Source organism: Rosa rugosa, chromosome 1 (genome assembly GCF_958449725.1).
Source record: "Rosa rugosa chromosome 1, drRosRugo1.1, whole genome shotgun sequence".
In the NCBI taxonomy this organism is placed as follows: Eukaryota; Viridiplantae; Streptophyta; class Magnoliopsida; order Rosales; family Rosaceae; genus Rosa; species Rosa rugosa.
In genome coordinates this window covers 37,261,329-37,277,738 of record NC_084820.1, presented here as the reverse complement: position 1 = coordinate 37,277,738, position 16,410 = coordinate 37,261,329, and the positions used below count along the sequence as shown (strand labels likewise).

The following is a 16,410-nucleotide window of genomic DNA, read 5'->3' as shown; positions in this document are numbered from 1 at the left end:
GATGATATCTTAGACTACCTTGGGGTTACATCTTTCATATTTAGGCACTAGTGACTTGTTAGAGTTGCTGTACCAGTTATGGCGCGCAAATTTTAAATATACTAAAGCTCTGTTGCCCCATTCCCTGTTCATCACTGTACACAGTGGAGTGACGGTTTTGCCCTTATTATTTTGATGAATGACAGTGTTGCCTGAGAAGTTCGGCTATAATTCTGGGTTCTTCTTCTTTTTGGAAGTATCTGTTTTCACTATCTCCACACCGACATCGGTTCTTGCAGACTGTCAATGTGGTTTTCGGTTCAATTTTCAGTCTATGTTGGGTTTCTGTTTGATTACACTTAACAAAACCTGTTTTTTGCTTTCCGATTTTGTTGAAACAGAAGAAGAGGAGGAGGAGGAAGAAGAAGAAGAAGAGGGAGACGGGAAGAAGTTGTCGCTCGATTCGAACAAATCATCTCAGGTATTCTATGATGGGTTCAAATTTGTTTGATTTATTTTTTTTGTCGGTCTCTCAGCTTTTCCATCATCATACATCACCGTTTTGGTCTTTCCTATTCAAGAACCAATCTACGTAGTTTTCAATTTACCTGGGTTTGGGTTTTGTAGGGGTATTGTTCCTGCTTCAGTTTGGGGTTTGAGTGATTGATTTGAGGACGTTGAAGGTGAGTTTTTGATTTTGGGTAATTTCAGAACAACTGAAAAGAGAGAAATTCGCATTATTACCTGAAAACAGAGTAATCTGAAAACAGGTTGAAGTTTGGATCTTGGTTGTAATCTGAAAACAGAGTTCTGCCAAAAACAAGTAAAACAGGTTTGATCTCTAATGAAAATCTTTCACTACTATTACAGTTCAATTGCTTTGGGAGTCATTTCTGTTGAGAAGGTGAGCCTCTGTCTATTTATATTCAAATATGTAATACAGTAATAGTGCCCTATGTACTATTACTGATACTCAAATACATCCAAAACTCTTTCCTTCTGAAATTTGAACCTTAAGTACAGAACTGCTATATTCATCCATTGTTATTCAGTTTTTCTTGCATTAGTAAAGACTTGGGGGGAGAGACTGAGAAAAAAGACATAAACGATTAGCATCAAAGTGATCAAAGGGAAAAATATTGGTCATACAATATGCGGGTTCTGACCACTAATAGGAATGAAGTTGTTTCCATTACTCGAAGACAAGCTTAATTATTTGAATGATGTACTTGAGTATCAGTAATAATACATAATATATATATATATATATATATATATATATATATATATATATATATATATATATTTTTTTTTCTAGAAACTCCGAGGTGTTTAATGGATTTAGGATGGAGGTTTAGATAAGCTAACTATACTTTCACTACTATTGTTCTTTCAATTGGATGATTTACTGTTGTTAGTTTTGAAATGATATTAATTTTTATGTTCTATATACTTTATTTGTTCTATAGTTTCAAATTTAGGTAATTGACTGCGACAGCTTCAAGGTATGAATCTAATCATGGGATGAATAATAGAATGCTGTAATTGCTTTGGTTTCTTGAGTTAGTGTGAAAATGTTCAAATGGATAAACCTAGGAAAGGATAGGTTGTTGTAATTGCTTCGGTTTTTTTTTTTTTTTTTGGTGAAAAATGTAACAAAGTTTTAGTCTTTCAATTCCATTTATGATGTCAAAATGTTATAGTTTTCAATTTATGTACAAATTTGGGTTAGTTGATGCACTTATCTGGGTAGGTGAGAGTTTTTGTTATTTCTTTCTTTCGTTAATTGAAGCTCATCTGATTCAATTGTTCATGTGTGGAATTTGGTTTTGTAACTTCTTTGTTTATGATTGCAGAGATGGAGCTATCCCTGGTCTCACTTGAAAGAAACCTCCTTAAAGGTATACAATGCCAATTATATATCGAAGTATACATTTTCTAGATTCATGTGTAAGATAATTGGCTGATTTGAATAAAGTAATAGTAAATTAAGTTGGACAGAAATCAAGTATTGTGGGTCTGTGTCTAAAATTCTCAATTTGTTCTGACATTCTGAATTTGTTTATATTGGACAGATTTCCTATTATTCATGCTAATTATATAGGTCTGTTTTCTTCTTTGGAAGGGATGAAGAAGCCGTGAAGAAATCAACGCTGGTCTGCGCCGAAACATTGAAGGTATTAGACTCTCAATTTGTTTATATGGTGTGAAACCAAGTATTGTGAGTATGATCATAGTGTTTATTTGATTTGTTTGTGCCACTGTGATAGCTGAATTACCATCATTCAGCTAACATATACTTTTTATGTCCCTTTTCTCTTACACAGAATGAGGCAATCCAAGGATCTTTTCTAGAAGCATACTACACCACAGTAAGGACTGGTATAATAATCTGAAGTTTACTTTATCTATTCGAAATGATATGGTACTTACTGTTTCATTCGGTTTCTAATATAAATAAAACTATATGATTTATTTCTCATGGCATACCATCAGCACTGGTATATCTTTTTACTATTATCATTCTGCCTCAAAGTAAAACTGTACAATTGTACCAAAAAAAAAAACTGTATAAGATAAATGGAATAGCAGGAAATTGGCTTTTAAAAATCATGTTTAGTGTCATTTAACCCAAACAATTAAGAAAACATGTGCAATTTCTGTTGTCAATCTTTCTTGTAGTACATTATCTACTCCAAACAGTTTTAGACATATGTCTGATAATCTGGTTTACTTAGGATTGAGGAAATTATTTGTTCAGTATCTTCCAAATTTATAAGTTGTTATAATTTTTTTTCGGCAAGCTTCTTTTAAATGTTTGCAATTGTTGAACTTTTTGTTTAATGGGAATGGGAATGTCGATCTAATATGTTTCACTTATGACTACATGCATATAGCCCAAGTTTAGCTTATTAATAGACTTAGAAAAGAATATGCATATGATTCTAGAATAAACCTTAACTAGCTAGGCATTCTTCATATGTGTCCTGACCTTTACGTAGTTTTGTCCCATGCCTGAGGTCAACAAGCAATCATCTAACTGTTTCTTCATTTTCTTTTTACATTTAGCTGCCTTCTTCCTTGCCTAGCAGTTTTTGGTTTCTCAACTTTCTCTCTATTTACTTTCCTTGCTGCTGCCTCCATGCACTTTGTCATCCGTTGCTGGTGAGTTTTGCATTTGTTGCTTTAAAGCGGTTTCCCGTAACATGATCTCTCCTTCAAAAGAGAAGAACAGAGTGAAACTAATCCATATTAATAGTCTGTGAACTCTATGTAGCATGTTTCAGTGAAATGATCAATTTTGATTAAACATTAAAACTAATATACATTAATAGTCTCTTTGAATCTGCACTACTGGTTACAAATTTAGACCGACTGTTTTTGTATCCAAAATTAATTAAAGTTATGGTTCATCTACTGTTTAGCTCACTTGAAGAATCAACTTTTATCAATTTTGATGAGATGACTGTATTTTCTTTGTTTTAAAGTGACAGGCAAGCAGAAAAACATGGAACTACATCATCATCATCAGCACCATTGTCAGCTGCTAAATAGAAAAACAATTGAATTGAAATAGCTATGTTATATAGCTTTTGCTAGACTAATCAATTTCGTGCAGCTGCAACTCCAACTCCAATCGGAGCCGTCACTTTTTTGAACCAACACTAGCATTTTACAAAGCTGCAACTGAAACAACCAACTGGAGTACTTTGTACAAACTGATCGACTCCTTAAATTCACTCCAGCAGCTCCTTTTGATAGATTAACCTATCTCTTATATCCTTTTTGTAAAGCTACAACTAGAATAGCTAGCCTTTTTGTGCAGCTAGCATGTTTGCATCATCTCCTTTCAAATAGACTGCAGCTAAAATCTAAGATGTATGAAAACTGTTTTCACTATTTGAATGAAATGTGATGATTTTCCTTTTGTATGTTATTTTTCTAAATTACTCACGAGAACAAATTCCGCAGCAAAGCGCGGGTAGTATTTATAGTTCACTTCTATTTGAGAGTCCCATTAAGTCTTGGGTTTGGAAGCCCAAGGCCCAAACTCAACTCCAAATTGTGTTGTTAATTTTTGGTCATCACGCATGCGCAATTGCATAACATGAAAAATATTGAATAAAATGGAGTTAATTACATACATTCTTTGTCCATGTGCTTCACCTGTTTAGTTAACTTGGTGTATAGGTTTTTCCGTTTTACTTTTGTCAAATTGATCTATAGCTTTATCTCTACTAATCAATGCGGAGGAAATAGGTGCCGACTTCAACACCAAATGAACGGAAATGACTCCATTGATTAACCGAGATAACACATAGATCAAATTGACCAAGTTGAAAACACAAACCAAAATAGCTAAAGACTCAGAACTCATAGACCAAGAAATGTAATTTCCAACAATTAACACACTGTATGTATGCTTAAACTAATAAAAATGATCAATCATAACAGAAGTAACCAGCCAAAAATAATAGCAGAGGTAGAAAATCCCCTTGGATATATATGTTTGATAGCAGATGGCACTGAGGTATCTGCGGTGTCCTTGTTACTAATTGAAGGGGTGACTTTGTAACAAACTTCTTTTGCATCCCAGCACAAAAGTGGTACTAAATACCAGACAAACTGTAAGATATAATTCAAGGGAGCAAGAAATGCTAATAGGTAGTGCTCCATATCCATCTATATGTTATATATTACCAGTTTGCCTTCCCCTAAACTACCATGTCTGTCATCTAACTGTGATTTCAATTTACCGGCCTACATTTTAGGCGGTATTTTTCCAAATCAGCATCCAGATCATCAAAAGTCACAGTTGTATCTCCATAAAATGTTTTCTTCCTTTTAACAGATTCTGTAATCACATTCTTCCTTTGCTGATTTTCTGCAGTCACATTCTTCCATTGCTGAGATTCTGTAGTAACCTTCGGACCACCATTTCTCACCTGTCCACAGCCTCTTTCAAGTCCAACACCACCATGACCATGAAACGATCCCCTTGAACCAGCTCTTCCTAGCCTGTTCCCCAACAAAACAAGAAAAAGATCATGTTCATGACTATGCCTTTCCTCAGTAATGGCTTTCCCAGTGAAGTTAAGCCGCGAAAAAAAAAATAGTGAACACAAGTAAACGGCAACATCAGGAAGACATCAGCTAGCAAAGTTCTACTTAACATGTCTTTTCTTTCCCACTTCTCCAAATCCAAATAATTGTCTGCAAACAACATATAGACTGCATTTTGCAAATGCTAATATCAGTACATTTTTCATCTGTGTGAAAGTGTTCACACATTCACATGTAAACTTTCACACACACAATATGTAACAGCCTATACATTATACATACACTCATCAGTCATCACATTTCTTTCACTTCCATGAATAATGTTCTCCCTCTCTTTAGCAGGTTTCTTCAATAGTTTCAGACTGCTATTTCATCACACAGGTGCTTAATAGAAAAATTTCATAAAAAAGAACAACTATAGCTCAAGTTATTAAAAATGTTTTCAGTATGCTGCCTTGGTTAGAAATACTTTAGCCAATGTATTGGTATAAACATGTTTGACTACCAGTGAAAACTGGATAAAGTCGGAAATAAAAATATCATAGATACACAGATGCTCCTTGTGGCTTGAAATCACTGGCTTAAGTTGATACAAAATAAATTAGTAGGCAACATAAAAACAAATCTTTATGATGAAACTGTGAACAGAACATCAATGAAAGCTCAGACCAAAGTGAAGCGGGACTAATATTTTCCTCATTAGCTTATTTTCCAAATGCATAGGGAGATCAAGATAACCATTTCAGACCAAATAAATATGACTTCATGTAACTCAACTCAATGGAAAGTCCTATATTTAATTGCAAAGACACAACATACAGAGAGATCATAATACCGATTCCCAACACAGAAGCAGAAAGAAAGAAACACTATACCTCTGGAAGACGGGAGTTGGATGTTCTTGCATGAAATTTGTATTTGGAGGCAGAAGCAGAGGAACAGGAGAAACAACATTGAGTCCCACAAGCTTAATTTCCACTTTCTTTCCATCAAGATGCTGATTGTTGTATCTCTCGATTGCTGCTAGAGCATCTGAATAGTGCTTATAGACAACTTCAGCTGTTCCCTGAACAGAAGCAACGCAAACCTTCTAAGCCAAAGAAAAGAAAAACATTCTTTAAAGAATTCCATGGATGTCAAGCTGTGAAGATACCTTAGATCTTCCACTTTTATCATAATGGATTGAGTGCCTTTCCAATTCACCAACCTCAGAGAAGAGCAATTGCAGATTGCATTGTAGTTATAACCTTTCAACTTAAATGCCAAAAGAGTTGTGAAACCAGAAAGTTCAAACAATTACAAGGCACATTTTTTTAGTCTAAAACTGACCAAACAACATAAAGAAGAATAAGAACAATCACTCATACAAACTGGCAGATTGAGCAGCATCCTATATATACAACTTGACCTTATGAACACATGCACATTCATTTGCCCCACAAACATGTTTACATATACACACCCCCTGCATAGATTACAGTGCCCATATCAAAAGAATAACACTATTTCCTTTTAAAAACCCAGACAGGTGATTCAGGGTCACAGATTACAGTGACCATATCAAAAGCAAGACACCATTTCTTTTGAAACAGGGGATAGAGGGTCGTCTGGTAAAACTCCTACCATGACAAACAGAGTTCATAAAAGATTGCAAACCAAAACTTCAAGTTGGGATCTTTGGCACCCTTTAGTTAAAACCCCAATTCCGCTTTACTTCACTGAATCATATAACCCTCTTTGACAGCTCTGGGACTAAAAAGGCCCCCTCTTTTCCCACATGGATTATACATTTATACACCACAACACAAACAGAGAAAGGACACAAAAAATAACCAAATTCATGTCAAAAAATAATAAATACCTACCTCTATATCTCGATTGGTAACATCATAGTCCAAGTTAGATATATAAAGCTTGGTGCTTCCCTCACTGTTCATCGCTTGGCTCAAAGCCAATGGTAGCTCAATCCTTCTGGGTCCAGGCTGTCCTTGCATTTCCTGCATCAAAATCACTAACACACATCAAACACTAAACCAAAACATCATACATGCAAACCCTAAACCCTAAAGCCTACGCCTTTTTGGTTCCTGATAGCAGAAGAGAGTGAAAAAATCAAAGAAGCTCGGAAAACCCAAAAAAGTTGAGAATGTGGGGAAGCGTAAACGGTGGCTCACCGGCAGAGTGGGATACGGCGCCGTTCTGTAGGCGTTGCGGTTCATCGGCCGACGAGAGGGGCCTGAGGTGGAGCCTCCGCCGCCGAAATGACCGTTATGCCCTCGTGGCTGGTGAGCGTGGCTGTTGTGACGGCGTTGTTGCTTGGATTCGGCGATGAGGGCGTCGAGAGGGAGGTCCAGGCGGTCCTGAGGGAAGGGCATTTTGGGTAAAAAGCAGAGAGAGAGGTGAGGGGTTTTGGAGGACAGTGAAGCAGGGTTTTTGGTTTTGCAGAATCTCTACAGTACGTTCTGGTGGTGAAGGAGAATACTGGCGTGGTTTAAAGGCGGGGGAAAGATTTGTCTCATTAGGGACACGTGTCGAACGTTGAAAAATATGTGTTCTTATTTTGCCTGTTTTAAAAGTCATTTTTGGATGATATTATTTAAGAAAAATTAGTAATTTTGAGCTTATAATTATATAGTTTCTATTTTTCAGTTTCAGTTCATTAATCTTACTGGAGTCACCAGTTTTATGAGGTTTTCATTTTCGAAACTCAAGCTCTTTTAGTTCATAGATTTTATTATCATTAGAAGTTGATATGTTTATTAGTTTAGCCTCGATCTTTTTTTTTTACGGCAATGGTGATGTTGCCGCTTGGTGCTTGTTTTCAAACCCCAAACCCAAACAAAGGTCCCTTGAGTTTGTTTGACTAGGTTATCATAATGTCACACACATACACACACCTATAAATTTACAATTATTTTGTTATAATCTGATAGTCGCGTTATATACTTATTAAATCTATGTATATTATGATCATCACTTAAAATAAGTTTTTTTTTTAGAGAGAATGGGCTGTCAATCCATTAATAATGAATATGTAGGTAACATTACAGAAAAAACAGTTCACCCAATCCTCAGGCTACGACAAGATTGAGTCATTCTAAAGCAACCTAAAATGCAACATCACCTTGGAAATAAGTCCAGAAATAACCAATAACCAGACATGACTAGTGAAATGTTTGAAACAGCTCAAGAGCTAAACCGCTTAGAGTGAATTATATTTATACAAAACCCGATTGACCTAAAGACATGTGACATATCGAATAGAGGCCAGATGATCAAGAAATGAAATAGTAAAATAAATTAGGGACTTTAAAATACCAAAAGAAGAAACCAAGAGCTTAAATAAATTTACAAAAAAAAAATAATAATAAACAAGGGCCTTGAAACAATTTTACATTTTCAAAAACGCATTTACTTCTCACGACACCAAGAGTAGACTATGAGTGATTTAGGGTTTAACGAGGGCTTTTTTGCCAAAACAAATTTCAGTCGATTCTCACATGAGTAGATTCAAAACACTGAATCTAGGTGGGTCTGTCATGAAAAGATGAAGGCTTAGCACAAACTTGTCACCAAAGAAAATCGTCACGTTCATGTTGTTCGAGAGACTCCCAGTTGTTATTCCCAAAATTTACCCCGTCGTCTATGCACTTTAGGAGTTCTCATAAGTTCTTATCTTTAAATCTCAATCTTTTTTAGCAAATCGACCTTTAGATGTTTAGAACTTCATGAGTATATAATTTTTGTAAATTTTTAGCCAAATAAAAAATCGTAAAAACGTTCATAATCGTGATTTATCATTTATGAATACGGAAGGTTCAAAGTGGACATATTTGGTTTGTCTATTGATTTGATATAGTTCGTCACCTTTACGATTAGCAATATGGAAGAAAACTTGCAGCAATGATATACTCATGGAGACCTAAAATATTTAATAGAGGATTTGTTGAGATGTGATAGAAACGTAGGTCTCAAAATCATTGATTTGAAAGCTCTCATGATGTTCTCATTTTTATGGTCTCATTAGAGCCTCTCCCTACATGTTTATAACATCTGAAAAGGCAAACAAATTGGTCGACCTTTTGGAAGAAAAATATAATTCTTTGTTTCCTATTACGATCTCTTGGAACATCTCTTCAATCATGTCTCTCATAAGAAAAATAAATGAAAAAAACGATGTTCAAAATGATGAAAAAAGAAATAAAGTTGCAAACTTTCTCATATGATGATAGTAATTAATGAATTTTTTTAATCAAAATGAAATTTCCATTGAATAAAGTAACTCACACAATTAAACCAACACATAAAGTAAATCAAAACAAATGTTAACATAAGAATGGGATGCATCATACATAGCTTGTGAGACCTTTTCTTATTGGCTTTTGCCCACCAATGGTTGGGCAGTTAGCCCCAAAATTAAGGGAAGAAAGAGCAGACAATAGTAGCCTTTCTAGATCAGGGAATTTTAATATTTAGCTGGTGCTACTATTCATTTGAAAGATTACATAAGGAGTTGGAAGCTGCCGCCACTGCGACAAGAGATTTGCATAATTTTATATTTTAATAAATAAGAACATCAATAAAATATTAATATTGTTTAGCTTCATTTCCTTACATAAATCAAACACTATAGTGAGTTTTTTTCCTTGTTATTGGGAAAACGTTCCAAAACACCGGAAAGAAAAACTAGCGAGACGTTTATTTTCCCTTCATATGAACACAAAGGAATTGATTTCATTTTTGAACCAAACAAGGCTTTAGTGTTTGTTACACCATATTTATTGAATGAACTATTGAATTTTTTTTTTTAATAGAACGAAGCTAGCAAGGTTTAACGTATTGATTCACAATTTTTAATCACACAAAGTCACAAACTATGAAATCTCTATCTTGAATTGCAATTTGAATGTATCTATATGCACTCACTTTGAGGTACCATAGCTTTTTGGCCAAAATAATATTTGAGGAACTATACAGAGCGTTTCTTGCCTATTGAATAAGGAAGGTGTCATGTTGTACATACTGCATATTGTACCGCTTCATAGTGATAAAAAATTGACTCTTATAAACATTAAAGCTTCTTTTTTCCTTTAAATACTTTTTTATTATTGTTTTAAAGGATATGGATCTTCCGGCTCCTGAAAATCCAAATGTCCAATAACTAGGCCAGGACAAACATGTATTCGTCCCAGATACACTGATATCTCTAGTGAATTATATGGATGCTCAGCACGATCTAAATCTGCATTGTGTGGCGCACACTCGAGCACAGACCCTATGTGGCCCCAGGTAAAACCAAAGAAATTATTAATTATCAGGAATTAAATCAATATCATCATCAACAATTACACTTGTTGAAAGGATAAATAACAGGTCTGCAAAATGAAATCGACCAAATTAATGGATAGGTGAATGCATTGAACCTAAGTATACAAGAGTCTATTGATGCCAAAGATAACAGGAACGAGCTACTTGAACAAGATACTAATCTTGCAAATCAACTTCAACAACAGTTGATGGATGTAGACGTCATCACTGTTGGATCATATACGCAAATGGAATACATTGTGAACAACATGTTACCTTTCCCCAACTAAAAGCGAATTGCTATGTTTTCGTTTGTAACTGTTCTCGAAAAACACTGTATACAGAATCTAATAATAGAAAACGGGGTGGAGTTTATGCCCTAATCATTCCTCTGGCATAATTATATGTGTTTAACCCAAATGCTATCCCAAACATCTCTTAGAAATGGTGTATGGAATTATCTAATTTTTGTGTAGTTCGAATGAGTTACTACTACGAATAATGTCTGAGTTTATACCCTAATCGTTCTTATTTTTACTTGTTTTTAAAGTCTTTTGAATGATATTATTTAAGAAAACTTAGCAATTTTGAGCTTATTGTTTGTATTTTTCAGTTCATAAATCTTATTATAGTCATTAGCTTTATAGCTTCCATTTTTTTCAAAACTTGAAGACTTTTAAGTTCATAAATCTTATTGTCATGAGAAGCCAATATGTTTCTTAGTTTATCCGTTTAGTATTTTTAGAAGTTGAAGAGTGTTCGAAAATTCGTATCATATTGGTGGTGCTTATGCTGTCCTTTAGTGTTTTGTTCCCAAACCCAAACAAAGATCCATAGTTTTTGTTTGGTAAGCTAGTTCTAATGTCACAAAGACACATTTACACAACTACAATTAGGGGTGGGCACAACCGATTTGGAAACGGTTTTCCGACCGAACCGGCCCGAAAATATCAGTTCGGTTACCGAACCGAAAAGAAGAAGGAAAGAAAGTGTTGGAGCAGAGCCGAAACCGAATGAATACGGTTCGGAAACGGTTGTTGGATGTTTACCGACCACTTTTGCACCGAACCGACCAAATTATACTATAATCTAAAGCCAAATGTCCTTGACTGTTCATCCCTGTTCATCCAACTGTTCATAAGTAAACAGTAAAATGACGGCTTTGCCCTCCCTTTTTTTCTTAAGCTACAGCTCTAGATATTTTCTGTGTCTCACTCTCTACCCCAACAGCTGTACGTCTTCTGTAGCACAATCCTGAGAGTTCAAGAACGATCCAGAGAGCCATGAAGAGAATTAGAGAGAGAGAGAGAGAGAGATAGAATGAGAGAGAGGTGAACTTCAGGAAAGATAAAGAATTCATCTCACATCTCATCATCTCAGCACGAGACTGATCGGAGAGGCACACAAAGAAAGAAGTGGGAGAGGGATCTGGGTTTTGACTACAGCCCCAAATTTCAAATCGTTAGTTTTTTTTTTTTTTTTACTTTTTTTTTTCCCTTGATTGTCTTCTTATTCTGATGTGGGATATGTTTTGGGTTTGATTTGTGTCTTTGGTTTATAGTTTTGATTGGGGTTTTTGCTGTGGTTGGTTTTGAATTGAATTGGGTTTCGATTTTGTAGGGGTATTGTTCGGTTTGGCTGTGAGGAGGAAGAGGACCTGCGTTTTGGATAACTCTGTGTTTTGAGCCAAGGAAAAGATGAGGGACTTGGGTATAGGGTTGTGATCGATACTTAATTTTTGGGGTAAGTTCAGGTGATTTCGATTTTGATTGAAATATTGAAATTCTGGTTTTGATTCAGAGTATTGATTGCACTTTCTTGAAAAGAAAGGAAAATGGCGTATTTAAGTGTTTAGAGCAGGCGAAACACAACAAAGAATATCAGGAGAGCCATAAGAAAAGCTTTCTATAACGACTAAATTTATTTTAGTTTCCCACCCAGCTCATGCTTCTTGGTATATCTTAATATATTAAGATTAGTTGCTCTTGATTTCTCATTCTTTCGTTTGATCTTGGACTGCAGCTATGGTTCTTGCAACAGTGAGAACTTAGTAAGCTTTCAGCTAAGTAAGATCAACGTCAATATCATTGTTATCCATCTTTTGCTCATATACCCAAAGGGATTTCATTTAACTTTAGCTATATTATTATCTTCTTGACAGCGATTGATCCCAAATTCATTTTCTTCATTTTCCAGGGTTTGTAAAAGTCCAAGCACTAAGATACAGAAGACAACAGGACATATCAATCTTTGTTTGTTTTGGAATAGGTAGATATTACGATTTTGATTGATAACATTGATTATAACAAATTGAATGTCTTTGCCTTGATAGAACTTAATTTCTGAGCTTTTACTATGTCTAAAAACAAAACCTTCTGTTGTCTCTTTCTTTTCTTAATTAAACGTTTAGGGTAAGGACAAAATCGAATCAAATACAGGAGGGGATTCAGTTATCATATTATTCAATCGTTTATATATGAAATTTACTCTGATTTTGTAGCCTTTGGTCTACTTTTTGAATAGTTCGAACAACCAAACTCTTTTGGTACTCTTGGATACAAAAAGCGAACTAAAGGAAATAAAAAAAAGATCTGGTTTTTAATCTAATTTATGTCTGTTATCATTTAGTAAGGGATGATTTTTTTTTCTAATGCAGGATCTGTTGTGTGTCTTGGACTGTTTGGTTTTGGTCAAAGCAGGTTTGGGATAAGCAAATTATAATTTGAAAACAGGTAAGAACATTGCTCGATTTGTGATTTTTCTAGATCAATTCTGGTTTGCATTTTTCAATTGAATTAATGGTTAACTAATCTTGGATGTGATTTTGATGTTTTTGTAAGTTTTTTTAATTTCTTTTGAATGACTGATAGCATTATGTAGGAACATGATTTGCAAGGTCTTCAAAATCTGTTAGCACAAATTGATACTTAGCTTTCTGTCAGTTTTTCAGTTCAAGTTAGAATTTTTGACTATATGATATAATACTTTGGGTTTCATAACGAAATTGTTTCAGTTGTCTTTATTGAATTTTGACCTTTGATAATTCAGATGTTTGAAGCTAGGTTTGAGCCAATTTTTGCTGTTATTGTCTGGTAGAAAGAAGGTGACAAAATCATTTTAGTAAAACCTGTAGTTGGGTACCTAACAAAATTTATCAAAAGCTGAGATAATGTTTTAGAGGATTGTTCTGCATATGCTTAATTTGTGTTTTGGCTGCTGTACTTATTTGACTTCTTTGGATACACTTTGTTTTTTGAGTTTGATCTTTTTGTTCTTTTTTTTTTTACTTGCTGCATGTATTTGTTTTCTTGTCTTTTCAAATTATCTATAATCTATTTGTGATCTCTAATCTAAAGTTTTATGCCTGCAGTCTTTGATTTGATTCAAAATTTTAAATTTTCATCAGAAAGTTCACTAAAATTCAAACCTCATATTGTTTCAGTAAGTTCTTCAGTCTGACAGGTTAACTAATTATATGTAATAATCTATAGCTTCATTAACTATCCTGCTGAATTGAATAGTTTTTGTTGGTTCCTACTAAATACACTATATGCCTTGAATTTAAGTTTTGATGAGTTTAGGAATCACAGGAGCTAGATTCATATATGACTTTATTGAAATTGTGATACGAGTTTTAAACAAATTTAAAACTTTTGTGTATTTCTTCAAACTGAGCAACTGAAAACCAATGATCAAAAGACTATTACAGAGAAACTAACTTGGTGCAATAGCATTCATATTGGGGACAAATTTGGCATCGTAAATCTGTCATACAAATTTTTTAGTTTTCATTAGTGAATTGCTAAATTTAAAGGAAATCTAAACTGTAAGTGAATGTGAGACTAGATCAGCAATGAAATTTATGTAATAAAATAACTGCTCTCTCTCTCTCTCTCTCTCTCTCTCTCTTTTTCCTCTTCTTTTCAATATTACTGCAACAATTTGATTCAATTGATAATCTGTTTCCACAGTTGTACTTCATCACTTCAGTATAACTATAATCTCCCCTTCTCACGATAAGTCCCAGTCCTATAATGATTTAAAGGTCTAATGCAAGTTATGAACATCCCTGTTACAATGTTTCTGTAATTAGAGTTTGGTTCTGATTTTATAATGGAACTGTTTAGATTCTGTTTATTGAATTTTGGAGTTTGATAATGGAGTGAGAATGGAGAAAAAAATCATAGCAGAGAAAGCTTGATGAAATTAGTTTTGATCTCTCAAATGCTTTTATTCTTTGTGTGAATAATCGTTTGTTTTTCTTTGTGGAGTTTAAATTCATTAAGTATACCTTCTTTGAAAACGACAAGAATCTGCTCAGTAAAATGGTTTTAGGTTATCTGTGTTTGTTTTGTTTTGTTTAGATGCTATTAGGAACCCTAAAAAATCTGATTTGTTGTTTTTTGTGTAGTTGGGACTTGAAAGTTGCATATATTGAAGAAGTTGGGAAGACCAGGTGTTTTAAGCTCCTAGAGGCAGTGGTTTGGGAGTTTTAAGGATTTTGCTACCCAACTCCAGCATCTTCCGCAGCTGCAACTAAAACAATCACCTTTTGAACAACCGGCGCACTCACTATTTTGAACAACCTCCAGCAGCAACTTTTGCTAGATTAACTTATAACCTTTTTGTTGAGGTAGCATTTTTGCACCAGCTCCAGTTGAATGGACTTCAACTAAAAGGTAAAATATGTAAAAACTCTTCACTATTTCAATAATATGTAATAATTTCCCTTTTGTATTTCATTGTTCTAATTCATTGATAAAAACATATTCCGCAGCAAAGCGCGGGTAAGTTTTCTAGTTTTACATATACTAAAGCTCCTACACTGTTCAACTAACAGTGATTTGGCTCCAAGTGATTTGACTCTTTTGTCCTCGCTTCAGATTTTTTTTCCGGCTCTACCTTATCTGGATATATCCTATCATCACGTCGTTTCTTTCTTCTACAATCTTCTGACCATCTTTATCAATTGTTGAGAGACAGAGATCGGTTGTGTGTGTTTGCTTCGCACGAGGAGGTAGAGAGATAGATCGGAGGGTAAGTTTGAATCCTCAATCCGGGTTGAGAGATAAAGAGAGTTAGAGAGATCGGTTGTATTTGTTTGCTTCGGACGAGGAGGTAGAGAGATAGATCGGAGGAAAAGTTTGAATCTTCAATCCGGTAATTGCCTCGCCTAATTCTCAGGGCTGGTTGCACTTGGATGTGAATATTGTGGGTTTTGTTTAACTTGGGGCCTCCGATTTGTGAAATTTTCATTGCTTTGTTGTTTGTTTGTTTGATTTGGTGTTTTTGCTCCATTGTTCCTGGTTTCTGTGATAATAGTGTTTGTTTGTTTATTCTAAATAGGAGTCTGGGTTTTGGGTCTCTTGCCTTTGTTTTTGTTCTGATCGAGTTTCCAACCTTGGAATTGATTGTAGGCTATGTAGAAATCTGATGGTAAGAACCCTCTTCTTATTGTTTCTTCTTTTCATGATCAGAGTAATCAGCAAAAGAAGAAGCGGTTTCATTTTCAGCAAAAGCAAAATAAGAAAAGCGGTTCACTTGATTTGATGGCTTCAATTGCATGATGGCTGTTTTCATTTTTCTTTTTATTATGAACAGACATAATGTTTCACATTTTAACCTTCTACTTAAATGCATTTTTCGCGGGTGAAGCTATTTGGTTGGCATTGATTGCTATTGATCTTTCTTCTGTTAACTGAAGCTTATCTGATTCAATTCTTAATGTATGCGATTTGGTTTCCTTCTGCAGCCTGGGTTTTAACTTTTCAACAGTTCCAAGATCCAAATTTTTTGTTTTCAATCTTTCATCGTTGTTATGATTTAGTAAATTGTCATTCTTTTCCATTACTAAAAGATTTTCTTCTGCTGATAAGTGATAAGATTGTGAGTTTGTGATGATGTGAGAGGTTTATTACCAACTGATGTATGAATATGGCCGAAGAACATATTAGATTAGTACTTATTTATCCATTGTTTTCTTCTGCAGCATTGATTGTAATTAGTAATTATTATATTATCTAAAGAAATTAATTCATATGGTGGTTTCAAATATAAAAT

The 16,410-nt window shown here is 34.5% G+C and overlaps 1 protein-coding gene and 2 long non-coding RNA genes across 6 annotated transcripts; 2 read left to right on the top strand and 1 right to left on the bottom strand.

Moving 5' to 3' along the window:
* The first annotated feature begins 88 nt into the window (after positions 1 to 88).
* On the top strand, positions 89 to 3,660 carry LOC133736467 (uncharacterized). 2 transcript variants are annotated; one of them, XR_009859576.1, is made up of 8 exons: positions 89 to 460; positions 607 to 662; positions 850 to 883; positions 1,836 to 1,880; positions 2,105 to 2,156; positions 2,307 to 2,361; positions 3,049 to 3,144; positions 3,474 to 3,660. It is a non-coding gene; the product is annotated as an uncharacterized LOC133736467 (long non-coding RNA). The 2 variants fall into 2 exon arrangements; XR_009859575.1 differs by having other exon boundaries at positions 3,468 to 3,660.
* A 1,065-nt stretch (positions 3,661 to 4,725) lies between these two features.
* On the bottom strand, positions 4,726 to 7,418 carry LOC133727175 (THO complex subunit 4A-like). Its single transcript, XM_062154802.1, has 5 exons — positions 7,218 to 7,418; positions 6,911 to 7,040; positions 6,197 to 6,267; positions 5,919 to 6,109; positions 4,726 to 4,998 (listed from the first exon to the last, which is right to left on the bottom strand). Exons 1-5 carry the CDS (start codon positions 7,416 to 7,418, stop codon positions 4,728 to 4,730), a joined length of 864 nt encoding a protein of 287 aa, XP_062010786.1. The 3' UTR covers positions 4,726 to 4,727.
* A 4,135-nt stretch (positions 7,419 to 11,553) lies between these two features.
* LOC133724800 (uncharacterized) lies at positions 11,554 to 16,159 on the top strand. 3 transcript variants are annotated; one of them, XR_009854029.1, is made up of 7 exons: positions 11,554 to 11,811; positions 11,971 to 12,093; positions 12,547 to 12,618; positions 13,007 to 13,082; positions 14,762 to 15,029; positions 15,334 to 15,510; positions 15,697 to 16,159. It is a non-coding gene; the product is annotated as an uncharacterized LOC133724800 (long non-coding RNA). The 3 variants fall into 3 exon arrangements; XR_009854030.1 differs by having other exon boundaries at positions 15,828 to 16,158; XR_009854031.1 differs by lacking the exons at positions 15,334 to 15,510; positions 15,697 to 16,159 and adding an exon at positions 15,128 to 15,145.
* Positions 16,160 to 16,410: the final 251 nt, after the last annotated feature.